General features: G+C 42.0%; 3 protein-coding genes across 7 annotated transcripts; 1 reads left to right on the top strand and 2 right to left on the bottom strand.

The window, feature by feature from the left end:
• Positions 1–2,713: 2,713 nt before the first annotated feature.
• LOC133899749 (serine/threonine-protein kinase STY8-like) lies at positions 2,714–8,685 on the top strand. Its single transcript, XM_062340808.1, has 14 exons — positions 2,714–3,301; positions 3,446–3,579; positions 3,783–3,855; positions 4,152–4,262; positions 4,459–4,509; positions 4,704–4,840; positions 5,143–5,250; positions 5,328–5,401; positions 6,447–6,622; positions 7,147–7,242; positions 7,642–7,722; positions 7,806–7,856; positions 8,121–8,261; positions 8,352–8,685. Exons 1-14 carry the CDS (start codon positions 2,951–2,953, stop codon positions 8,409–8,411), a joined length of 1,644 nt encoding a protein of 547 aa, XP_062196792.1. The 5' UTR covers positions 2,714–2,950; the 3' UTR covers positions 8,412–8,685.
• Positions 8,686–8,960: 275 nt separating this feature from the next.
• LOC133899750 (glycine-rich RNA-binding protein RZ1A-like) lies at positions 8,961–12,543 on the bottom strand. 5 transcript variants are annotated; one of them, XR_009906403.1, is made up of 5 exons: positions 12,399–12,543; positions 11,664–11,781; positions 10,454–11,014; positions 9,987–10,198; positions 8,961–9,899 (listed from the first exon to the last, which is right to left on the bottom strand). XR_009906403.1 is itself a non-coding variant. In XM_062340810.1 (4 exons), exons 2-3 carry the CDS (start codon positions 11,772–11,774, stop codon positions 10,475–10,477), a joined length of 651 nt encoding a protein of 216 aa, XP_062196794.1. In that variant the 5' UTR covers positions 11,775–11,781; positions 12,399–12,543; the 3' UTR covers positions 10,229–10,282; positions 10,454–10,474. The 5 variants fall into 5 exon arrangements, 4 of the variants coding, with proteins under 4 accessions (XP_062196794.1, XP_062196793.1, XP_062196796.1 ...); XM_062340810.1 differs by lacking the exons at positions 8,961–9,899; positions 9,987–10,198 and adding an exon at positions 10,229–10,282; XM_062340809.1 differs by lacking the exons at positions 8,961–9,899; positions 9,987–10,198 and having other exon boundaries at positions 10,229–11,014.
• A 3,537-nt stretch (positions 12,544–16,080) lies between these two features.
• On the bottom strand, positions 16,081–17,174 carry LOC133899792 (protein MKS1-like). Its single transcript, XM_062340855.1, has one exon. It carries the CDS (start codon positions 17,098–17,100, stop codon positions 16,324–16,326), a length of 777 nt encoding a protein of 258 aa, XP_062196839.1. The 5' UTR covers positions 17,101–17,174; the 3' UTR covers positions 16,081–16,323.
• Between the last annotated feature and the right edge of the window lie 9,800 nt (positions 17,175–26,974).

Genomic DNA, 26,974 nt, shown 5'->3' with positions numbered 1-26,974 from the left:
CAAGCTCACGACCAAGCTTGATAACCATGCTTCTAGGAATATCTAGAGGATCATCAATCAGAACTTTAACCAGAACACGAGCCAGACTTCAGTAAGAGGAATGCCAATAAAGAAGCTTACCAAAGGAAGAATAGACTTGCTGGATTAAGTGAAATTCCTTAAAGTCCAGCGGGAACCCAAGGAACATAATCCAACATTTTCTGGTGAAAGGAGATCTCTTAAAGTTCTTGGCATTGTCATGTTTGACAAAATTAATCACATGGGGACCTATCCAATGGGGATTACCAGCCAACAGAACATCTCTTTCACACAAGTCTCCTAGCTTAAATATGCCAACTCCATGCGGATAAGGACTGAAGTGAAGAACATGCTTAAGGAGTTCTACCTCAATGTATTGCCTGATATCATGCATCAAAGCAAGTTCTTGAGCTGGGGAAAGTTCCTCCTCTGAGACCGCGATCGCCAAGTCTTCATGCCTCTTGGCAGGGTTGCCTGCTATACTGACAAAGGACCTAATCTTGCGATGCTGGCCACCATCTTCAATGACAAGTCCCGACGGAATGAAATGAACAGGATCAACGGCAAAGTTCGCCATGATCGAGCTTGAGAGAGAGGAAGCAGGAAGAAGGTGAAGAGACGAAGAGGGTTTTCTGGGAGAAGGCAAAGAGGCCAAGAGGAGGGGCGAGGAAGACGAAGAGGTATAACTCCTGTGCTGGGACGAAGAATTATCTTTTTTAAGAGAGAAAGAGTTAGGCCCAAACTTGGGGGCAGCAGATGAGCTGGGCTTTGAGGCCCATTTAAATTTAAGACTAAAGCGCCTTTTGAAACAAGAGGCCGCTTTATGACCATAATTAAAGCAGAATAAACACCTGGAAGGCCCTTTGCACTTCCAACAATCATGGCCCAATAGCAGACAATTTCGGCAGAGCAATAAAGAATGCTGGCGAGAAGAGGAATAGAATTACCAGACCGAGTAGCAGAAGACGAAGCGAGAGCCGCCGGAGCTTTGGCTTCCCTAGAAACAGATTGAATACCCAAGACACTTTTTAGTCTATCAAAGACACTCGAGATCGGCGATTGAGTTGAAAATTGAATGCAAGAACCATTCTCTGCAGACTGATTGAATCCAAGAGATGAACGTAGAGAAGATTTTCTCTGAAGAATTGGAATGGGACAGAAAATTTCTCCAATCTTGATCACAGAGTTAAGTTCAGGTGGTGAAGATTTTCTCAAAGGAGAATCAAGGACCAAATTATCCTTAAAAGAAACCCTTTTTCCTTGAGAAAACTTCTTCTTCTTGCAGTGAGAAACTAATGTCCAACTATTCCTTTCCTCAAGCTCCCATCTTCTTTTTTCAGAAAGCCAATTATCTCCACCATTTCTCCAAAGGTGGAAGTAAACATCAAAATGCTTAGAGATAAACCTCTTGAGGGAGCAAATATGAAAACCAACAGATTTGGAGGCAACCGAGAACCAAAAATGCCGATCACTTTGAAATGAGACATAAAAACCAGCCGAAGAACCACCCAAACAGGCATGAAGTGCAAGACTAACAGAGGCTTTATTTAGGTAGAAGGTGTAACGTCAAAAAACAGCAAGCAAGAAGAAGGAGCCTTCAGGAGAAGAAGAGCAATGATGAACTGAAGACTTGAACTTGTTTAAAACCTCAGTTTGAAAAGAAAAACCGTGTGAAAAATCCCAAAGCCTAACAAGCTACTCCAAATCCTTGTCCTCCTCAAGTTCAAGGAGGTTGGTAGGAGGACCCACCATCTCCGAAGAAATCTAGAATAGAGAGCCATGGCAATGGGGCGAGAGGAGGGAGATGAGGGCAAAGTGGAGGAGAGGAAGGAGGTGGAAGAGGAGAGGGAGAGGAGGGAGCTCCATCTCTTAAGAAAATACGTTCTCATAACTATATATTTTTTACTCCTGTTCTATATATATTCGTTGTTCCTCTTCCTTCTTTTTCTCAGACCATAAACAACAAGTGTTTCGCAATACATTTTGCCAAGTGAACTATCTCTTTATGTGAAGCTACTTTTCCAGTAAAAGAGCAGCATATCTTTTGATGTCTATAGAACTTCTAAACAAATGTTACATAAACTATGTCTTTTGATGTGTATATAGCATTGCTACCTTCATAAGATCGAACTTGATGCAGAAACCATGTCTTTTGATATATATAGTTGGAAAAGTTGTATCCAAAACTACCTACAACTATGTTTAATATAAAATTATCATAACTATAATTCATCTTCCCCTTGGCCGGGAACGATGTTATTCCCGTCAGCATTTACAATAATTTTGTTCCAGCAAGCATTTACAATAAGCTAGAACAATCTGAAATATGTCTGATTGGACGCATTTTAGGTTGTTCTAACTTGCCGTATCAGACATATTTCAAATTGTTTCAACTTATCGTAAATACTCGTAGACTCTATTTAAATTATTATTTTTATAATTAATATAGAAATATTTATATTCAATGAGCTTCTATTTTTAGTTTCGTTATGGGCGCTGAAGTCTAAGGCCGGCCCTTGTTACATCCAATGTGTTTTTCTTGTCGTTGAACCCAACAAGTTCCTCAAGACCTGACCCACGTAATAGAGTAGCTCTTGTTCCCGCCCTGACAGCAGATGGGCCCTGCCGAAACGTACTACCAATTAATAATTCAAATATAGAACAAAATTTGAATTTAATTTAATTTCTCAACCACTTGGTTTGGTTGGGTCATCTCTCATTTTTTGCACTCCAGATTTCATTTCCATGGCCGTCGTCGTCGTCTTGGTCGTCTCCAATCCGATGGGCGCTCAGCTCGTCGGCCGGCAGCCCGGAGCCCCTCTATAAATAGATACTCCCCGGCCTAGCCTACCCCTACCAAAGCCGGCCGGCCCCACGCCCGAGAATAAACCCTCGCTCGCCGCAACCGCCAATAAAAGGTTCACAGATTCCGATGGCTCCGCCGCCGCAGTCGCCGCGAGTAGGGGAGGAGCTGCAGGACTGGGAGGAGGGCACGGGCGAGAGCTCCCCACCGCCGCGGTCGCCACGGGCGCTCAAACCGGACGTCCACGAGGTGCTGAGGAGGATCTGCGAGCGCCTCAGCCGAACGGGGCGGCACGTCCAGGCGCTCGCTAGCCCCTCCTTCCACGGCCGCCTCGCCCGCCACCTCCAGAGGCTGCCGCGGAGGTACCTCGTCGACCTCGACGTCGACGACAAGGCCGAGGACGTGCTGCTGCACTGGGAGATCCTCGACGAGTGCGCTGACCCCGACAAGCGACCTGTCTTCCGCGCGCGATACGTTCAGGTCCACTACTCCCAACCCAAGACCTCTCCTTTTCTCTCTCGGGGGAAAAAAATAGAGGACTGATTTAACAATGGAGTGGCAAAAAAAAAAGATAACTTTGTTAGTGTCTCACAATTGTGTTGCTCTGCCTGCCTTGATGAGCAGTGTCTCACAGTTCGAGGGGATTATGATGGCAGCAATCAAGATCTTGATGAGCCGTGTCAAAGGTTGATGGAGGACCTCAGTTTGGAGAGAAGAAAGGCCGTCGACGGCAATGATTCCATGTCTATCTCCTCTAGGTACTTCTTCGCTTTATCTCCACCCCCTTCCTAGGCTTGCTTCTTGTCATCTTATGGTTACTGGACTGATAAAGTGCTGTTTTTTCTTTCTTCCTTTTCCGCTTTCTAAAAAAAGAAAATATGGAGATAGATGCTACAGTTTACCATGATTACATCTTCCGTTCATGACTTTTGCTTAAGACTGACTAATCAATTTTTTACAGGGGTGATCTAAAAAACCTCCTCATTCATGAGATTATTTTCTCTTCCCTCGACAGGCCGAAGCTCCTAAGCCGAGTAATGTTAACTATCGCCCTGCTAGTCAATTCCGGAACCGGTTCCTCTGACTTACCATATGCAAGCCAGAGGTGAACAGTGCTACGAGTCTATGCGAACAGTAACATACTGTAATGTACTGTTTACAAGGATTGACTGTGAGTTACTGTTTGGAAAATATTGTGCACAGAGTCACGTGCACGGTTCGCCCTCTGACTTACCTCTGGTACGTCAGAGGAGCCGATTCCGTCAATTCCATATCTTGCTCTTTTTATTTAATGTATCAAGTGTCTTACGGAAAATTGATTGTTCAACAGCTAACTGCATTGCTTTCTGAGATCGATTTAAATATTCGGGAAGCTCATGTTTACTCCACAACTGATGGCTTTTGTTTGGATGTTTTCGTCGTTGATGGGTGGGAGACAGAGGTAAACTTTAAGCATGCACATGCTTTGTGCTGTACTGTTTTTTGACATTACGAAAATATTATTTCTATTTTGTATCTTAAATTTGAATATATGAGCCCGAGAATTATTTAAACCATCAATATCTGTTACTTAGGACATCTCTTTTAGATGCAATGGTTGTTTGAAAATGCTATTCATTTTGCAATTGCTTATGCAGGAGACAGATGAGTTGATCGCGAAGATTAAGGAGACATTAACACATAAAAATGTATGATGTCCTTTTGTTTTCAACTTATTTGAATAAATTTAGTTTCGGACCTAAGTCATGAATAAGACATCCACATGCTTGTTTTATGTTACTTGTCAGAGTAAATGCGGTGTTATGCACAAATCTCTACTTTTAGTAAGCATCTCATGGTGAACATTTTCTCTGGAGTTCAATTATTTCAGTGTAATATGTAGGCATCGCCATCTAATTCAACAAATTCTTCGACATCGGAGAAAATACTTGACCTACAACAAAAGGTTGGAGATTCTGAAATTGACTCGACCATGCTAACAAAGGGGGAAAAGATTGCATCTGGATCTTCTGCAGACTTGTAAGAACTATTCTATACTTCAAAGTTGCTGGTAATATCATTACCTTATGATTCATTTATTTGAAATGTGGTGCCTATTATGCCACTTCATGCTAAGTGCTAACCTTGCTGTTGTGCCCGCCTAGCCTCTAGGATTCATCTATGTGCTGGCATCTGTCAACAATGAAATGGTTTTTAATTGGCATATTGTCATGAAGCCAGCTGACAAATTGTCGTGTGTATTAACCTATGTTTGGTTTCCATAGGCAAAGAAATACAAGATTTTATCATCCAGCGCTTCTCATTCATATTTTCTTTCACAGATATCGAGGAACTTATAATGGTCGTGATGTTGCTATAAAGATTCTCAGAATTGCAAATCTCAACAATCCTTCAGAAATTGAGTTCCTGCAGGAAGTACTTATTCTAAGGCAAGCTTTCACTGGACATAATAACTGAATGAACCAGTTCCATTTTGTTCTAACTAATTCTAGATCTTTTTCTCCAGGAGTGTTAATCATGAAAATATTCTTCAATTTTATGGGGCATGCACAAGGCATCCAAACTATTGCATCGTAACAGGTATCATCAATATTTGTTTTTGCTGTTTGGATGTGATTGAGTGATTGACTCTAACCATTGCTGCGAACTCAAATAACTGTGATATTGTTCTCATGTACACACTTACACTCGCAATGCAAATAAATGGTGATGTCATCTTCCTCGCAAAAAGAAAAGGTTGATATCATCTCGCGTTCACACTCTCAAAAATGTAAAGGATAGTACGCTTCTAATTCGTTTACTTACGTATTAGGAAATGGAGCAAAGAACAAGTTAGTGAGTCCCTCAACCATTAACAGTCCATTGTATTATTATAGGTGGCGATGTGTCAGGGCAGGGAAGCTTCTTCCTTGCCCAACTACTACTCTGTTCCTCTTCTTTGTCTAGAGTGCTGGCAGTGTAGGCAGCAATGTGTATATTCAGTTGCCGGGCGTGCTGGAACCACTGTTGTGGAATGCGTCAAGGAAGAGATGTTATACGGAAAACATTAAATGTATCCATGATACCAGCGGTCAAAGAGTTAGCAGCAGTGGGACGAGTACGTTCCGCCAGTTATCCCTACCGATCCAATCAACCCAACCATATCAGACTGCCTTGCTGGAAGTGGCGGTGAGGGTACAGCCTATCCAATTGGTGGTTCTGAGTTACTTATTTCCTCAATCTTTTTCTTTGGAGCCATGGTATGGGATAAAAACCTTCTGAATTAAGTAATAGTGATCTGTGAGATTCAACCACCTAGCAGAGATTTCACTGTTCTCTTCAAGGTCGAGATATAATTTATGTCTATCTATTGATTGATTCCATCCAGGTGTTTCTAATGTTTGTTTTTCTTTGCCAAGCCTAATGTTATGAATGCTGCTTGTATCTTAAACTCATACTCAGTATTCGTTAGTTTCCCATGAAAAATAAGTGTTTGAGTGAGTTATGCAAATTCAATGTAGTCCCATCTGTGTATTGTTCATATCTTCGCTCCCTCAATCTAATGTTTTCGCTTTCTATTAGCTCAGATGCAGATGCAGCTAATGACCTCACCTTTCTCTTATGTGGTTGGTTCTGTTCCTTTCAGAATACATGCCTGGGGGGAATTTATATGACTTTCTTCACAAGCAGAATAATTTGTTGGAACTCCTTACAGTTCTAAGAATTGCTATCGGTATCTCAAAAGGAATGGATTATCTGCACCAGAATAACATCATCCATAGAGATTTAAAGACTGCAAATCTTCTCATAGGCTATGATCAGGTATGCATACTTGTTTAGTATTTTGAAGCTATTGATTCTCAGTGCCCATTTCCTTCTACCTTTCCAATATCCTGTACGAAATCTGGAAAGTCAGTGATTCGCGTAGTAGTCCACTTGGTTTTCAATCAGATGTAACTGCTGTTGTATGGTATCATTTTTTTAAGTACCTAAAGATTTATAAATTACAATCCACTTCTGGCAGACTAGCAATGGCATGACAAAGAGCAGTTTCGGGATATCATTTTAATCTCCAAGATATCCTTTCGAGTTTCACAATATTTAGACAAAAGAAGCCCCTGCTGTTCAATGAGGATCTAGTTATATTGAGAAAAATATAAGTTTCTTATGCACTCAATTCTGATTGCAGCTCGTACTTATCTTTATTGTCAATAATGTTGAATTTGATTGTTTGTATGTTACAAGATTAAGCTGTGTTGATGACAGAGCATGGTAAGTGTTTTTTTTTTCACTGCATTCAGCTGACCTCCCAAGTTGTTAACTTGTAGATCTGCTTCTGGAAATAGGTTGTAAAGATCGCAGACTTTGGTGTGGCGCGACTTGGAAGTCAGGAGGGGCAAATGACTGCTGAAACTGGAACCTACCGATGGATGGCACCAGAGGTATGGTTCAGCTCTTGTTATCACCCTTTGAAGTTTGGTTTGTCTTTCATTTGTATAGGAATCTTTGATGCCCTGTTTACTTCTGTATTTTGCCTAGAAAAGTAATTCTTTGTTACCAAATGTGCCCCTTCCTCTGTAACTCTTTCACTAGTTTTAAACTCCTTCCTGAAATTCAGGGTCCAATCGTGCACAGGTCTCTTAAATAATTTAAGTGGTTTATCCTGTTAACATCATACCAAGTACAATTCGCTTTTACCTATTGCAATGGGTCTCCAAAGACCATTCAGGGGAAAAATGCAAAGAGCTGTTGGGCAGATATTTTCCATCCTTCTTTTCCTGAAACAAACAGACAAACTTATCTTTGCACAGTATGCTTACAAGAATTGGTTGTCTTGACAGATAATTAACCATAAGCCTTATGATCACAAAGCAGATGTATTCAGCTTTGCTATTGTTCTATGGGAGTTGGCTACTTCAAAGGTAGGCCCAGGTGTTGAATGCAGCTTGAGATTACTTCCGTGTCATTTGAACATAAATAACATGAAGTCGTGATTATACCATAGGTCCCCTATGATAACATGACGCCCTTGCAAGCTGCATTAGGAGTAAGGCAGGTATGTATCTATCTCTGATACTGGCTATGCCCGTTTCCTTTAATGATACTTCCTCTGGTGCCTTTTTTTTTATCACAATGGAAGTATGAAACCAACAGTCTAAAATCTAACGATCAGCTTTCTGAAACTGGGCAACGATAAACCATGTCATTTGACAAATACAAGTAGCATTTTTTATTTGTATCATGCATAGCATTTGTTGAGAAAGTCTTGTTGAACTGAACTACTTTTGTTCTTAATTATACATTCGCCCCTTTGCAATAGGGATTACGCTTGGACATTCCCGCAAGTGTGCACCCAAGATTGACGAAACTGATTCAGGGGTGTTGGGACGAAGATCCTGATGTGCGTCCGAGTTTCGCAGAGATCATCGTAGAACTTGAAGGCATGTTACAGCATGTTCAGGTAGCAAAGCAAGCAAAAAAAGTTTGAGCTATCATTTCCCCATTTTGTTTTATCTATGAACAACACTGATTTGAGCATTGCTTTCTGCAGGCACCAAAGGGAGCCAGTCGTCGTTCCAGGGCGAAGATGCAGAAGAAATCAGAACGTTAGAGAATGCATACCATCAAAGGAGAAGAAGTTTCCTCACCCCCTTTTTCTTTGGGCCAAACAACTTGTACCAGCCGATATGTGCCCAATTAGAACAGGATGCCGCTGCCTGTGTGATAAATAGGGTTAGGATGTCCTTTTGCCTGTGTGATAAACAGAATGGTGGTATTTGGTATGGATTGTTGTTGGTACTGCTGAATCTGAAATTAAACACAGGAAAGCACTGGGCCACTGGCAACCTTCTGGGGAAATACAGGAAACATATATATTTCTGTCCTCCCATTTCACGTGGAAGTCTGCGTTCCTGTTCGTGCACACTTGTGTGTTTTTGTTTTCGGGATACCTTTATTCATACTATATGGAGTGAGTAATAGGCTCATCCAACTCCTGAGAAGAATATTACTCCTGGCCATTCCATTCTAATTAACCTCCAACCAAGCACCTTAAAACACTAGATGGTCACGATTTGCCGTACGGCGAAATCGTGAAACACAACATTGCATCCTGATCGGTAGGAGAGCAAATACAACATTGCAAAATCAAACACAGCAATAGGCTTATAGGCATCTGCGAAATTACATACAGATTTCAAGATAAACAATGTCAAGTGAATCAGCAAGATTCAGGACAGAACTTCAAGGAAAAAAATCTGACCACATCAATTAACAGAAACAACCCCAAATTAAGGGTTAGGTACAGAAAAACAAAAGGACGTGAATTTTTGCACAACCCATTTTGATAGCTAACATCAAGGCAATATCTACCAATATTCCATTGCCAAAATAGCACGGCTGAAGTCACACAACAACAATCTATGTTTTGCAACCCTCCCTGGTGCATACTATACATAAAAAGGCGTGATTTCCTCTAACTGTGAACTCTTTTGCTGCCAAAGAATTAGTTCCCTCTTCAAGAACCTCCAGCTACAAAGGTCATTTTCTACAATCAAGAAACAGCCAGACTAGAATTTTATTGAAGGTCTGCACATTTCGATTACGGTGGCACGTATGAGCACCCAAAACAGCACCTGTTCCTGGTTCTGCAGGTACCATTATGGATATTATAGGAGTTCAAAGGCACAGATGTTGAACAAAGTTGAGTATATGATGCTTGCCAGACACCCAAAAATAAAGATGATATTGGTGCATTGGAACTTCTCAACACACATATTCTGACAGGAACACGAACGGCAGAACTCAGCAAACGGGCATCTCAAAGCAGGATAGGTCCACTTTAATCCAGAATATATCTAGTGCTCCTAGTAGGTTAGGTGCAACCGTGCAAGCCGGGAGCACGGGAGCATCTAACCCGCTGGGAGCACTAGATATGTCCTCCAGTGAATCGAAAGGTTTGGAGATCTTATCCTCGCTTAATACAGCACAGAAACATATCAGCGCCGTAGAAGTACTACCGAGCACTCAGAACCAAGGTCAAACAGCAAAATATTAGCACTAAGCCATGCAGACCAATAGCAACACAAAGGCCCAATGCCTGCGAAAAATTGATGTGAGAATCGTTGCTTATTAAAAAATAATAATAAAATTAAATATATCCTGTGAATCAAAGTCAAGATTTTACCCTCTCTTTTCCTTTTTACAGTTTCTGAAGGAATATTTCAAGCAGATGATTACCCCAGCACGGCATGCTGCTTCCTCCCTCAAGATCGCAATCAGACTAAACAACAAGCCATAATTATTCTCCAGCACCCTTGGTATCAAGACCGTGATCCCAATGATATCCGCAAGTGATTCAAACAAAGAACAGAACCAAAGGCCAGTACCATGACAGGACTTTTACCATCAGATCAAAAGAGAAACATGGATCCAGAAAACAATTAGATAGAAACAAGGCAATCCACTGAAGCTCCCGAGGAACTGGTTACAAGCCAAATCCAGATAAGAGCATTGGTAAAAAAACAAGCACAAGTCAACGCGGCTAACAGCAGCACTGAAACTCTTATGAGGCTAAAGAACAGCAAACTGTTTGCTGCATTATGTAATGAGGCAAACATACAACTTACTTAAAAGCATAAATAGCTTCCATACCTGAGGGACAACCTCCCACCATCAAGATTTGTATCCACCTCGGCTGGGGCGTTCATAAGGACCAGACTTGTCACGGTTGTATCGATCACTGCCCCCACCATTGCGGCTTCCTCCATCACGGCTCCCAGAATAACGATCACTACCACGATCAGGCCCATAGCGGCTGCTGCCATTACTTCCACCATACCTGTCATCCCTGCTACTGTACCTGTCCCCCCTGCCACCATCATCAGAAGGGCATTCCCTCGCAAAATGGCCAGGCTTGCCACATTTGAAGCAATCACCGCCACCGCCACGACCACCATCAAAATCACGACCGCGATCGCGACCACGGCCATAGTCACCATGGTAGCGATCACGCTCACCACCACCACGACTGTAATCTCGATCCCCATCATGGTCCCTACCTGAACTTTGAGGCTGAGCTCTTTCAACAGTGATATTCCTTCCATCCAGATCCACACCATTCATCGCCACAATTGCTTCTTCCATGACCTTCTTGTCATCGAAGGTCACAAAGCCAAAGCCACGTGATCGGCCAGAAAACTTGTCAAGAACCACCTGCAGATTGACACACATACTGCATCTGAATCCTTATACTAAGAGTTCAACCATAGAGCCAAAATACATAAATAAATGGTAAATCCAACCAAGTCTAACGAAGACTTGGGAGGCAAAGCCAATGATTATTAGGCCACATTTGGAGATTCCAGTAGGAATTTTGCAGTGAATTCCCACATCTACTAATAACGGATGTTTCATTTCCTACGAAATTCATCCTTTCCAAATGGGGACATCATACAGTGTGCAAACCAAGACCTTAAAATGGCCGCATCTCTTCTTTGCATGTTAACTAGATTGAAGCTAAAGTGAAAGGAGAACATTGGATGCTGTCATAGAATACAAGGATGAAGGATACAATATGCTAATATGCACTTTACCGAAATAAAAATGCATACTCCAAAGTAAATTCATGAAAAAGAAGTGACAGTCACGCAAATTGGCTGTATACAGAGCATGGATAAATCATACATCACATTCTAGCTGCAGGGACAATACAAATTGTGCAAGTGCAAAATTGTGATTCTTGGAGCAGAATAACCCAATACATAAATACATCCATTCATCTAAAAGAATCTTGCGTATGTTTCCCTGTATATACATAGATCCTTGCCCCCATAGGCCATATCGAAAGAAATCAATCTGGTACCTTTGCCTCAGTCAGACGGCCAAATTTCCCAAACGCATCCTTGAGGTCTTCTTCAGTCGTGGACCACGAAAGGCTCCCAACGAAGCAACGGTACTCGTCCACATCAGACATTTGGCAACTGGAAAACACATTTTTTAATTGCTGCTTATAACAGCACGAGAGGTGCTTTACTTGGCGGTGCTGCTTAAAATATTTCAGCGTGATAAATAAGGGAAACTGCATTGATTAGAACAAGGCAGATCAAATTGATGCATATCATTGAGTGAGCTACTATTCATATGCCAGGATGTGTTCTTCGCTTTTGTGATCTATGATGAGCTTAGTTTTTTTTAGTCTAAATTCCAGATAAGGGTTGCTGCATGTGCCACACCGAATGTATGCCAGATTGACAACCGAATGTATCAATTGCTTCACCGCAACTGACAACAGTTAGGTTAATTGCCAACCCTGAGAAATCTAGTCCGCAAATTAACAGCTATGTTGAGCCCGAAAGGGGGAAACCCTATATTCCTCACAATCAAGGCTACAGCTTTCAAGTAGAGAAACCCATTCCCCGTACAGATGAGGCATCAAAATCCTATTTTTATGCAGTATTATGCATCAGGCGAATATAGCAGAAGAGCACATGGATCTGCCTGCGCCGGGAAACAGAGGAAAAGCTCAGATCTAACCTGACAACTCAAACGCTGGTAAGATAAACATCAGATTAGATTGGAGAGATGGTATCACTCGTACCTCGATCTGCTGCGTCGGAGTCTGGAAGGTCTTTATTCGCCTTCTTATGGAACTGAGATGAGGCACCGCAGGACGAAGAAGAAAGCTTCTTATTAATGCTAGCAACTAGCGCCTAGTTTAATCAAGACTCCAGCCAATCACAGCGCTTGATTTACTCGTTTCATTAGATTAACCAAAGCGTTAAATGACTTGATTGATTTATTAGTATTTGCCTTGCCACGTATGCAGGAGCAGGGCGGATAAGGAGGCTCAATTAATGCTGACTCGGACAGCCACCGATGCTCCACCATAATTTTTTCTTAGACATTAAATTATTATGTCGCATAGTATTTTTTTATGATGTGTTAAATAATTAAAAGAGCGAGTACGAGCTAGTGTCTTCTATAAATACATTTATAATGTGTGAAAAAAGAGTCGTGAGCTAAAAAGATGATCTTAAGACCAATCCTTATATATTATAGGATGGGACTTTAAGATCCATATTGTTATAGCAAGTTTTTTAAACTTGAGAATAATAAAATATTATTTTGCATTTATTTTTCTTTTTTCTTTCCATCAACTGCCAACTAATACCAATCAGAGTCCTCGTGAAGTTTTTTATTTTTATTTTTGAGTGAGACCCACTTTAGAGTCTAGTATGAGTTCAAACTAACCCAAGCAGACGCTATCCAAAATTAGCACATATGTGACATATCCTAAGGCTCATTGAAACCTTAAACGTTAGTGATGCTCATATATAAGCTAGGTCAATATCCAACACAATAAACATGCTAAGAAATACAATGAAGTGGTCAATGTACATGTTTATGTGTTTTATGAAGTAAGCAAATAAAGATATATCAATTAAAACTTAAATGTGAGCACATATTTTAAGATGTGAAAAAAAATTGCATTGGAGAGATAATTTCTTCACTGGTGCCTATATGAAGCGGAATAAAATAGACATTATTGACATTTGTATTAGGAGTGGCTTTATCATCGCTTCTTTGGAGAACGGCTCCGCCACGACTGGTTAAGTCATCGGTTAAGATTGTGCACAGTTTTTTATTAAAAAAAAGATTGTACACAGTTTTGTGTGTCTGTGTGTGGTGGGTTTCATCTTCCTTTTGCTGTTTTTTTTATTGTTAGCTGTTGCTAGTCCATGCCATAATTGACTTTGCCTTGAAAATCATGCATCCAAGGAAGAAGTGATGTAATGAAGCTTTTCTTCGCTTAATGCTCTGAAAGTCATGGATATATATACTTTCATAGTCTTCTCCATGTTTTGAAAAAGTGTTGTAATGAAGCTTTTCTTCGCTTAATGTTCTGTAGCTCACAGATCAGACATATGACCACCAAATCTTACAAAACTCACAATATACCCTTCTAACCCTTTAGCAAATAGAGATTCAAACCGTAGTCATTATTCATAAGAAATTAACAAGTGTCATAATGTTCGGATTATCCATTGCTTTGGCGCACAAGAATGGACTTTTAGTTTATTAATATGGTTATCAAACATGTTGCGAAAGGCATGCTATTTCTTCTATTTGCAGTCCACTAAGCAAAACAAGCAAATGAACCTTCAAGAGGATTCTCTTAAGATCTGTTAGGCTTTACGATGGTTTTTCAAATAACACTTTCTTCTACATTATTTTGATATAACTAGTTGAGAACATCGTTTTTTAGCTATAATAGAATAATATTACTATGGTTAGTAAAGTAGTAATTAATTATATTAGCAGTGTAGCACAGTGCAATAACCCCAAACCAGCCTTTAAAAGTTTCTTTAGTTTCCTGTGCATGTATATATAGGAACCGGAACTATTCTATCACTTCTTCTATCCCTTTTTATTTGATTTGTATTTTTTATCCGCAAGTGACTTTGATAATTTCTTATTTTAATGTTTATAATTTTGTGTTATTAGAAATTACTTATGATAGTAGAAGAACCATTTAACAACAATTAAGTAATGTGCTTTTGGCACCTCCAGTACTGCAAAAATCATCATCAGTGTCGGTTTAAAATCATCATTAGTAACAGATTTTGAACGGACATTGATCACCCGACACTGATAGTTATTGATTATCAGTGTTGGGTATGAAACCGGAACTGAAAATCACTATAAGTACCGGTTAGAGCTACCAACCAGCACTGATAGTCTCGAACTCTATTTAACGATTTTTTGGGTAAAAAAGCTTAAAAAAATGTTGCGTGGCCAGGGGCACCCGATCAGAGGTTGTCCACCCGACTGCACCTAACATTCACAAATCACGCGATATTCACTCACATGCGGCAACCAAGACTTGATTTGAACTCAAGACCTCATAGCCTATGCACGCGTGTGACCCCTCTAACCATCTCAGCTATCGTACATTCATGAGTATAATAGCACAATAAATCCTTTTTAACATCTTCTGATCAAACATTTGAATGACTATTTGGACATCTAAATGATCTCAAATGAAAAGATTATCAACTACAAAGTTATACATCTTGTCGAGAGATACAATTTTCATATAAAGTTTTTCACCATCCGACTTCATACAATTTTTTTTAATATGAGCTATCATCGACCACTGCTGCAACTTTATTATAATTATTTGGCATTTAAATGACCTCAAATTAAAAAGTTTTGAACTAAAAAGTTGTATATCTCATCGAGAGCTATAATTTTCATATAAAGTTTTTCTATATCTGATTTCGTGTGAAAAAGTTATGAATTTTTTAATATGAGCTGTAACAGTAGCAAGCGGTTCGTGACTAGTATCAGTGCCGGTTCGTGGCTAGAAGAGGCACTGATACAACAATGCTGATACTAATACAACCACTATCAATGCCGGTTCTTTGCTCCTCGATCGTTGTTCGTGCATGAGAGTTTAAGAATCGGCACTGATACGTCTTCACTGTCGATTACTGTTGAGCCGGTATTGATGGGACGCTATATATGTGATGTTTTATAGTAGTGCTCCAATCTTAATAGCTAGCCCAAAATAATAAAATAAGAAAATGAAGAAATCTTTTTACCTGTAATTAAAATTCAGTATGTGATGGCGAGATTTTAAAAAAAGAATGAAGGGTGTTATCATCTTCTTGATCATCTATTTCCCGTTAATTTATGTTTCCTCCATCTGATGATCTGAAAACACAACGCAAGACACATTTCTGTTCTTGTTTGCTTAGTTCTAGTATTTTTTGGAAACCTAGAATTTGTACTAGGTTATATGCTCCATTGCCATTCTTTGCATGCACTCATCCTGGCTGGCTCCGTCGTTTGGCATTAGCTTGCTTTTCTAACGCATCTATCTTAAAAAATTGGATGAAGTGTAGTAGCTAATTAGAAGTATCTTTTCGGAGGCATCGAAGCAAAATCCTAATATAATTAGTAAAGGTTTTGTAATAAACTGATCCTGCAGCGCATCATAGCACACTGTGCACCACACAACAATCACAAACTGGCCCAAATATATACTATGAGGTTAAGATTCACCATTTCTAGAGCACATTCTTCTTGACAACTGAACAAATTAAAGGCTGCATATGTCGTGAACATACAGATCGGATGCATCACACATGCCCACGGTCAATTAAAATATATAGAATCCATTTCTCGTTGTGTTAATACACAACTTAATGTGGTACGACATATATGTGTGTCAAAAAGAATGAACTAAATATATATATATATATATATATCCTGTAGAACTGAATCTGACCAACCACCTCCAAAGGGGGTGCATCCTCAACTTATGTCAATAAGGGAAAAATGGGGGGAATTGAAGAAAGAAGTGTTGAAAAGAGAAGAAGCTTCGTTGCAGCTAGCAATAAACCTATAAGGCGACTCGATCGATCATGGTGCGTGCGTGCGTGCATGCATGGAAATGGAAATGGAAATGAATCACACCATCCATGATTGCAAGACCGACCAATAATTCTCGTCTGCATTCATAGGTTCTGGTGGTTGTTGAAGAGATCCCAATAGTACGCACCAGATGCGGACGGCAACTGTTGCAACACCGGATAATTTGGACTTGCACCGGCGGCGGTGATACCACTGCTGGTCGTTGCACCAAGAAATGCCGGGCTGATCAGCTCGCCGAACAGATTGATGCCGCCGCCCGCGACACCGGCTCCGGCCGGCGGGGAGAAGAAGCTCGCCGGGATCGCCGGGAGCGACCCCGGCACCGGCGACAAGATGCTCGGCAACGGCGGCAGGCCTCTGACATCACCGCCACCGCCGCTCCGCGCGGACGCCTGCTCGATGGCGGCGAGACGCGCGGCGGGCGAGAGCTGGATTAGCTCGTGCAGCCCTTGTTGCTGCAGCTGGAACGGGAAGTGCAACTGCGGGTGCGGCGCCGGCGGCGGGAGTAGTGCGGAGGACGACGCAACGTGGTGCCCGTAGAACGGGAAGGGGGGCGACGGCTGATGCGTCGCTTCTGGCAGCGCCGGGACAGAGGAGGATGACGAGGCGGACGCCGGGGCGCGCGCGCCGGTGAGGCGCTGCACGACAGACATGAACTCGCTAGGGTCAGCGTGCACGACCTTGGGCGACACCGTGTAGATGATGACCGGCTGCCGCGCCTGCACCGGCGGCGGCGGCGGCTTCCTGATCTTGTGGGAGTCCTTGCGGACCTTGAGCGGTGCTGGACGCGGGCCCTGCAGCTCCCGAGCACCACGCTGCGACGAGGAGGAGGACCTCGCGCTGGAGGAGGATTGCTCCATGTACGATGGAGCTGAGCTTGCTGATAGGGGAGTTCGTTGCAACTTGATCGAGCTGAGTTACGTTGTTGCTAGCTACAGCCTACAGCTAGGCTCCGGCCGGTGCGATCGATCGATGTATGTAGAAATTCAAGAGCGTGGCGTGCATGTATCCAATCCGCTCAGGTATATATATACAAGTAAATGAGGTGATTATATATATATGAGTTTACCTGTTAATAGCGTGTAACAGGTCAAGAAAGCACTCGGTTGCAAAATAATATATACGGAGTATAAAGCTACCGCACCGAAGAAAGTTGAGCAGAAAATTAGTTTGTCGCTGCAGCTGCATGCTTTGAACACGTCCAAGCAGATGTAGCTAGACGCTGACGCGTACGGTATCATGGATGGATTCTTCCTCCTCCTCCTGCTGCATCTGCATGCATGAGAAAGGATGGGTTTTGGCGCCAATTTGTGTACATATATGCATGCATACGCGTGGATTGATGTCTCATTGGTACAGTTACTCCACACACACACACATATATATATATATATATATAGGAAAACTAGTATGTACTCCTGGGTGTATGTACTCCCACCTCTCATATACCACTTTTACACGTGTGTTATACTTCTTTATCACTTTAAATATACTTCATTAGTAATTATAAGATACTACAATACAAATCCCACGAAAATTTTTATGAAATTCCATGATTTTTATCATAATTTGCGTATATACTTCTTTTATGTATAAAAAAGAGTATATAGCAAAAATGAAAGGCTAACATTGAATTTTTTTCATACAACTCATATTGGAGTATCTTAGAATTAGTATTAGAGTATACTAAAAATGATAAAAGAGTATAAAGTGTTTGTTTAGGTGGTATATTGCATGTGGGAGTACATACTCCTGGGAGTATAGAATAGGTGTCCTATATATATATATATATATTTGGGATTATTATTTTTTCAAAACGAACCGGCAGAAGAGCTACCCGTTATATTAAAAAGAAAGCAAAGTTTACAAAACCGTTACAACAAAGGGAAAAAAAGCCGATCAAAAAAGACAGAAAGACCTATTTTCTCGAGAAAAGAGACGTCCTAAGGGTTACGCCCCTGCAGATGCCCAAATGTCTATCTCCTCTTTTATCCTCTGGATCAAGGCGAGCGTAGCTATTTAATTAGATGCCCAAAAAGAGGTTTAATTTGGGATTATTATTGCATTTGAGTGATCCGTATATCGAAGAACCTAGCTATCTAGTCAGATAAATATATAATCATGCATTGTTTTTGCTCCAAGAAGCTTCCTTAATCGCCTGAAAAGAGAAAATATGGGTAATTATTAAGGGAAACAATAAATTAGAAAAGAAGTAGGTCAATCGAGCAAGCAGCTTCTGGTCTCTGATTGCGCAAGTCCTGTGTTGACTATATATGGACCCTTAGCATGGTTGTTTGACTGAATTCAAGCCTGGGTCCGACCGGAATCCAAGTAGCTAGATACATTTCAGATCAAGGAAGTGAGCTTAGGAAATTATATTAAGATGATAGAATCGTTTTAAAAATACTTTTCATCTCTGCATAATGAAGATACGTACAACTAAAAAAAGAAAAGAGAAAGCACAAAAAGATTAACAATGGTGATAACAAGAGATGCTAAGGCGTCCCAATCCACCTACTGGGCTGCCACCCATAAACATGGGTAGAACACTTCGTGACCATTCACTCTAAATGCTGATACACCACTATAATCATATCTTGAGAAACCGGCTTCTGTACTATAGCCTAGATACGGAGCCAATAAATACATAGATAGATAACCTACAAAGAAAAAAAATATTTCTCTTATCAAACATCATATCATTTCTGCATAATCAAAGTGATCAGTAAGTAGCAGCCGCCTCAATAGGACTTTCGGTTTCAAGTTTCTCCTAATACCCGACAGTCAAGTACTGAATATATGTGATACACTATAAGAACGGAAGAGCCCAGAAGCCGCTTGTATGATAGACCATACGGCGCAGGAAAAACGACAATCAAAGAACAAATGTTTAATTGTCCCTTCTTGACGACAAAAACAACCGTTCGTGCTCCCTTGCTAATTACACTTAGTCAAATTATCTTTCATCAGGACTATACCCTGGCGCAAGTACCAAAGGAAAATTCTGACTTTGAGTGACACCTTCAATTTCCAAAGGTGTTTGTTAACATTGGGAACATCGCTATACACTAAAGCAAGATAGTGGGGATTTTACCGAAAACTATCCATTCGGGGTTAAGTTCCAGCGGAACTCATCTTGCTCCTGAGCGAGTTCAATATTATCAATTCGAGGAAGTGAGGCATTCCACGCTATTAAATTCGACCCTATCAGATCCCTTCTAAAAGAAACATTTTGAAGGAATGCCTAAAGGACTTCTGCTACAGTATCATATTTGTTCCTTATAATATTATATAGGCATGGATATTGTTCTCGCAAAGTTGAATTTCCTAGCCACTGGTCTTCCCAAAACCTGATTTGTGTGCCATCTTTGATTATAAGGTTTTGAAGCGGAGGAATTCTCGCTTCACCTTCATAAGGCTGGCCCAGAAATATGAATTCTCAGCTTTCCACTGGACCTGCGATAGGGGTTTAGAGCCCAAGTACTTATTGCGAATAAGCTGTTGCCACATTTCATCAGTCGTGAGCAACTTAAAAAGACATTTGCTAAGTATGGCAATATTCTTAGAATCAAGATCCTGAATTGCTAGATCCCCTTGATCTTTGGGTCGACACAGAATGTTCCATTTAGCACGACAATATTTTTTTTTCTTTTGATCGTCACTGTGCCAGTAGAACCTGGAACGAAAATAGTCAAGCTTTTTAAGAACCCCCTTGGTATAGCAAAGAAGTACATCATGTATATAGGCAGACTGCTAAGCACCGAATTTATCAATGTCAATCGCCCGCCAGTTGAAAGGTGTTTTCCCTTCCAACTACTAAGTTTCATCTCCAAACGCTCTTCAACCCCTCTCCAATCCGTATTTCTTAGTTTCCTATAATGAATAGGAATACCAAGATATTGCAAAGGGAATTCACCAGTACTGCATCCGAAAAGCTCGGTCATGGCTTGGCCGTCACCAAAGCAAAACAGTTCACTCTTATGAAAATTGATCTTAAGACCCGATAGTTGCTCAAAAGAACAAAGTAGCAACTTCATTTTTGAACTTTCTCAAGGTTATGATCCATAAAGAGTATCGTGTCATTGGCATATTGTAGAATAAAGATATCATCATCTATAAGATGAGGCACCACTCCACCTATTTGCCCGTCTGCTTTGGCCTTTTTGATAAGAACAGCTACATGTCAGCTACAATGTTGAACAACATCAGGGAAAGAGGGTCTCCTTGTCGGAGTCCTTTTTTCGTTTGAAAGAAAGGTCCGACGTTATCATTCACTTTTTAATTGCTATACTGCCTCCCGAGATGGAAGTCTCAATCCAAGAGATTCACTTGGCGCGAGAAACCTTTCATCCGAAGAGTCTGTAGTAGGAAGGGTTATTTGACCTTGTCATAGGTTTTCTCAAAGTCTATCTTAAAAATAATCCCACTCGATTTCTTTCTGTGCAATTCGTGAATTGTTTCATGTAAGATGATGACTCCCTCTAGGATATTTCATCATCACATGAACACAGTTTGAGTTGGACTAACCACATGGTCTACAATAGAATTAATCTGATTTGTGGCCACCTTTCTGAAAATCTTGAAGCTGATATTCAGCAAACAAATAGGTCTATATTGTTGGATCCGGTTTGCCTCTTTGATTTTCAGCAGCAGAGTTATCACCACAAAATTGAGGCTAAATAACGGCAGTTCGCCCACATACAATTCCTGGAATAAATTCATCAAGTCAAACTTGATGACATCCTAGAATTCTTGGTAAAATTCTGTCAGAAACCCATCTGAGCCGGGAGTTTTATCGTGTTCCATGTCAAACATAGCATCCCGAACTTCCTTCTCCGAAAAGGTTGCCATAAGGAAATCATTCTTTGCTCCGAGACCTGAGAGACGTCCTCTTTCCTGGACTCATCAAGTGAGAAAGAATTGTCCTCAGGTAGCCCAAATAAAGACTTATAATAATTAGTATTATAGGCCTTTAGAGCGGTCTCACCTTCGATTTTACCTTCCTCTTGATCTAGGCAAAAGATTCGTCTCTTTCTATATTTTCCATTGGCTACTAACTCGAAGTACTTGGTATTATTATCACCAAGTAAGATGTCTGTCACCTTCGCTCGTTGGTACAACTTGAGTTCTTCTTCATGAAGAAGTCTGGCTAGCCGATCTCTAAATTGAGCCAACTGCTCTCTCTCAACGTTAGTCAAGCCGTGTACCTCGGTGGCAATGTCCAATTCATCTATGGTGGACTGAAGGTTGCTCTTTTCTTGTTTGTAAGTGCCACTGGTGTGGGCCGCCCAGCCCTTGAGATATCTGTGCTAGGCACTCATCTTGTTATTCCATCGTTAGGCATGGTTACATCCTTTTACTGATTTATTCCAGATTTCCACCACTTGTTCATAAAAATCATCCCGAGTGAACCACCATGTCCCCCGGCCAGAACATCGATGGCCCCCGGGCTTGACTTCCACCAGCCGCATGAATGGAACCAGTACCAGTACTTGCCATCACCACTTGAGCATAGGAAGGGGAAAGAAAGAGTTGATCGGTTGATTATGCTAAGGATGTGAGCAAGTCGATGTCGGAAGGTGATCGTGCACAAAAGGAAGCATGCCTTCTCCAGTATGTGCCAAAAACATCTTTCCTACTACTGCCACGCTGAAAAAACTCACCTGCCATGGAAATTTTGGAAACCTACGAGGTAATCACCATGAGATTGATTAGCCAAATTGCAAGAGGGCTTGCCAAATTTTGTTGATATTTCTCCTGGAAAGAAATCCCCTAGGACCACCACTGATTTTGCCCGCTGCTTGGGGAGAGGTCCACACCAAGGTCGCATCAACCATCCCCGACTCTTCCCATGTCGGATCCCATTCCCTGGCGCTTGAGAAGGACCTGCTAGACTCGGTGATGGGTTAGCCGCATCGCAAACACCGAGTTGCAGAACAACAGCTTCAACTAAGCGTGAGGCCAACATTGGAGTAGTCGTGCCGTCAACGATACTCTCCTCCGCGCGTAGGATATCTTCATTAGAAAAACCACCAAGGCATGCCGCCTGGATGACCTCCCAAGTTGATGGAGTTCGCTGATCGCCGAAATCATTCCCAGAGTCTGCCAATGGTGACGAATTGCCAACCATGCAGTCTCCCCCGTCGATGACAGGGTGCACTCAGAAGATGTACCAGACACAACCTGAGCAGGCCATCACGGTCCGCTGCCTGCAAGCGCAGGGGGGACACCAGCGATCACCCGTGACGTCAGAGCACCGCAGATGCAGATCCAGAGTCGCCTCCAAAATCACCACAGCAAAATCCGGTATTCAAAATTCAAAATCCCAATGTCCACCGTCCATAGAAAGCCTTTTTTATCTATTGGAATACTCCCCCCTCCCTCTGTTGAAGAATATAAGACATATTTTGTATAATTAGTCTAATTATATGCATATTTAGTATACAAAATTTGTTTCAATAGATTTGCATTTTAAAGTACTTTTAATATGATGTTGATTTTATAGAAATTGTAACATATTATGAGAGAAATCAATGGTTAAAGTTTTCTTTTGATGATTTTTCAAAACAAAATACGTCTTACATTCTTAAACGGATGGAGTGCTATATAGCTGTTGCTTTAAATTTGGTGTGTTTTGATACTGTCAACCACGCACTAATTAAGTTTATTAACCAAGTAGCAGGTATTAACCATCTCGATCAACCCGAGAATCAGTTGGTTTATGGTTGGACTTGTAAACCTGAGTCGTAGAAGTAACTTTATTTGGACCGATTCAGAGAGGAGAAATAACCAAGCTTAATATTTTTTGATGCATCTGATGGATCGATATATATAATTCTTAGTTAACCAACAAATAAAACTAGCTGGGAGAGAGAGAGAGAGAGAGAGACGCAGTCAAGGCGAGGAAGATGTTTGCACCCATCATCCGTTGTTGGGTCGCCGCCGTTGAAGCGATCCAAGATAGATAGCGCGCGTGCTGACGTAGTACTGCACCTGCTGCCTTGCTTTGTTCGACTCGGTAGTCGATGTGACGGTGTCCTTGCTCATTATTTTGATGCTTTCAACTTGGATCAATCCCTTGCTGTACGTGCATGTACATTCATTTTTGAATGATTATATAACTATACTTCTCCTCTCCCGTCTCTATCTTGTTCTTAATTTGATTTCTTCAATCCTCCATTTATAAGTACGATTTTTTGGGTCCTCGGTACGTACATTGCCGCGGTTAGAATTGGTCGGTCATTTGCCTTGCTAATTAGGACTTACTGAGGCGAAGTAGCCTAATTTGTATTTTTTTAAGAAAGATCCTCTTACTTATATTAATAATAACTATTGCATTGAATATCCTAGATGAACAGTTTGCTACTATCAGGCCATTTAGGCGATGGACATGCTGAACTTCTTGATCTTCCTCGCCGAGGGCCCGAGGTCTTGCAACGACAATATGACCACCAATGATCACAGATGCAGGAAAGTAGACTTCCATTGATGTTTATGGATCGGTAGGACTTACGTCTTGATAGCAATGTCATTCGTCAAAAGAGAACCAAAGGATGATTATTTGTAACCATCGCAATTAGTAATAATAGTTTGTGGACATGTGGAGCATAAACAGAAGAAGGCCGGTCCAATATGAACCCAGGGCCTGCACCAGAGTTTCAGCGGGTTGGGTTGGGCATTGTGATCGAATTCTTCCCTTCACAAGCACAACCCACCACCGTCGACGGAAGAAGCGATCCATGCCGGTTGCTGGCTCCTCCTCCTCCTCCTCCTCCTCCTCCTCCGGCGCCGCCCATCGGCGCCCAGGTTAGTTGTTATTCATCCGTTCCCTCGCGGCTTCCTATGACTATTGAATTCGTTGCTGGGGTGCTCAGCTCAGGTGATTTGCGGCGCTGTACGTGCATTCTCATGTGGAAATCAACGCGCAGACTCAGCTGCTTGCTGTGTGTGTGTATATATACTCTTTATTCAGAATAATATCATGAACCTAGTAGGTCCTCAAAAATAGTTTTTTTTGTTGCCCCCTAGTCTGCCTTTTCGAACAACTAGCTCATATAAGACGAGGCTGCTTGACTTCCTCTGGAACGGGGCAATTAGTGTTTGTTTTGGTTGGTTGCCAATAAATGCAGTATAGTATATATGCACTTACCACATGATGAATAATCATAATCTGGGAGCAGCTTTCAGGAAAATAACTAATATCAATATCATGAATCATCGCTCTTTCATTTAGTCCCGGTACTAACCCATTTATGTGAGGGTTCTGCCCCTCTATGCGCAAAATTTCATTCTCAGAACTTATCATAAGTTTGACAAAACTCTGCTTCTGCATACCGTACCTAATTAGTGTGCCTTAGCTGAATTGGTGAAGCGCCCTGAGTCATTTTTGGTGCTTAAAACTTTATTATACCAATCTCTGATCAGTTACTGGTAAATACAGGTTTTACAACAGATGATATCATAGTCATACAATAAAGAGAGCGATGAAATAAATCCATCAAGCTAATAATACGTAAAGTTGTCCCGTTGGGTTTACATAGAGAGAGAGGAACGATGGGGAGACGTCGCCGACCGCTGAACGACATCGGGTGGCATCGCTGGCTGAAACACGGCCCGCGGCAGAGGGCTCACCGGAGGCTAGTGGGAACGGTCGTCTGACCACCATTCTTGACAGCGAGGGCACGAGGAAGAAGGCTAAGGCACGGGGATTCCATTTTGCTGAGGAACAGAGCGGGGGAGGGGACGGGGACGAGGAGGTCCAGCGGCATGTCGCCATTGGCATGGTTCATGGAGCTCGGCGAGGAGCTCAATGGAGGCCAGAGGAGGGGAGAGGAGCAGAAGAGAGGGTGAAGTAGGTGGCTGGGGTACTCTGGGTAGCTCGATATTGGCGGATTTGAGCCGGGGGTGAGATCAAGGGAGGGGGGAGCTCGGTGCCCAACAAGGGGGGGTGGGGGAGAGGCAGGGGTGAGCAATGGGGGGATACCTTGCTCGGGATGCTGACGGGCTAGGGTGGCACAGCTTAGGCGGGTACCTTTTATAGGTGGAGGCAGCCAGCGTGGAGGTGGGAGACAGCGAGCTCAGGAGGGGCTCGGGATAGGGGTCAGGTGTGCATGCGGCGTGGCTTGGCTGTGGCTGGCGTGCAGCACATCTGCCACCTCAATGGGAGTGCATGGGAGGTAGGGGCCGAGCGTGTTCGCTGGGTTTCGTGAGAGAAAAGTGACAAGGGGGGCGGTGCTATGCACGCGCGTGAGGAGGAAGACGAGCACACGGACGGGCTGGGCCGGGGAAGAGGGAAAGGAGAAGTGGGCCGACGTGAGAGATAGAGAGGGAAGGAGGTTGGGATAGGGAGATAGGCCGCAGGAGAGGAAATTAGCCCAGAGAGAGAAAAGAAGATTTTTCTTTTATTAATTTTCTGATTTTTTTTTTTAAATTTTAGGATGTTACAAACCTATCCCACTTAGAATGAATCTCGTCCTCGAGATTTGGGGTTTCCTTCGAACAGATGGGGAAACTCCTTTCTCAGGGCATCTTCTCGTTCCCACGTGGCTTCTGCTTCGGTGTGCCTACTCCACTGTATGCGACATAGGCATATTATTGATGCTCTGGTCTGTCTGGTGACCATATCCAAGATTCTCACTGGTACTTCCTGATATTAGAGGTCATCCTGGAGATCTAGCATCTCTATAGGGACATGCTCTTCTATTACCATTAGTAATTTCCTTGGCTAGGAGACGTGGAAGATATTGTGTACATCGGCTATTTCTTGTGGTAGCTGTATTTGGTAGGCTACTACCCTAACTTTTTTTAGAACTTAGTATGGCCCAATATACCAGGGAGCCAATTTTTCACGGACTTGGAAACTTTGTGTTCCCCGTATCGATGAGACTTTAAGATATACATAATCTCCAACCTTGAAGTCTAGGTCCCTTCTTCTTTGTCTACGTAGCTCTTCTGGTGGGATTGAGTTGTCTTCAGCTTTTCTCTTATCTCTGTGACTCGGTCCTCTGCTTCTTTGATGAGGGAGGGTCCTAGTAAGGTACTCTCTCCAACTTCGGACCACATCAGGGGTGTTTTACACCTACGACTGTAAAGGGCCTCGAAAGGAGACATCTTTAAGATGGCTTGGTAACTATTATTATATGAGAACTCTGTGTAGGCTAGGCTCTTCTCCCAATCCTTTTCATAGGTCAGGGCACAGGCTCTCAATATGTCTTCTAGGATCTAGTTGGCCCTTTTGGTCTGACCATCAGTCTGTGGGTGATAGACAGTGCTGAAGTCTAACTTGGTTCCCATGGATGTATGTAGACTCTTCCAAAACTTTGAGATAAATTGAGTATCTCTATCAGAAACAATTTTACTAGGGACTTCATGTAGCTTTACTATGTTATCAATATACAACTGGGCTAGCTTGTCTCCACCATAGTTTGTTCGTACAGGTATGAAGTGTACAACCTTAGTGAGGTGGTCCACCATTACCCATACTGAGTCATATCCTTTCTTTGTCTTGGGGAGCCCAACTATGAAATCCATGCCTACTTCATCCCATTTCCACACTAAAATTGGTAGGGGTTGAAGTAATCCGGTGGTTTTCTGGTGCTCTGCCTTGACCCTCTGATAGGTGTCATACTAAGCAACAAACTTGGTTATATTTGCCTTCATCCTATTCCACCAGTATTTTTCTTTTAGGTCTATGTACATCTTTGTGGCACTGGGTGGATGGAGTATGCTAAGTTG

The sequence above is a fragment of the Phragmites australis genome, chromosome 18 (genome assembly GCF_958298935.1).
Source record: "Phragmites australis chromosome 18, lpPhrAust1.1, whole genome shotgun sequence".
NCBI lineage: Eukaryota > Viridiplantae > Streptophyta > Magnoliopsida > Poales > Poaceae > Phragmites > Phragmites australis.
This window is presented reverse-complemented; position numbering and strand designations above follow the sequence as displayed.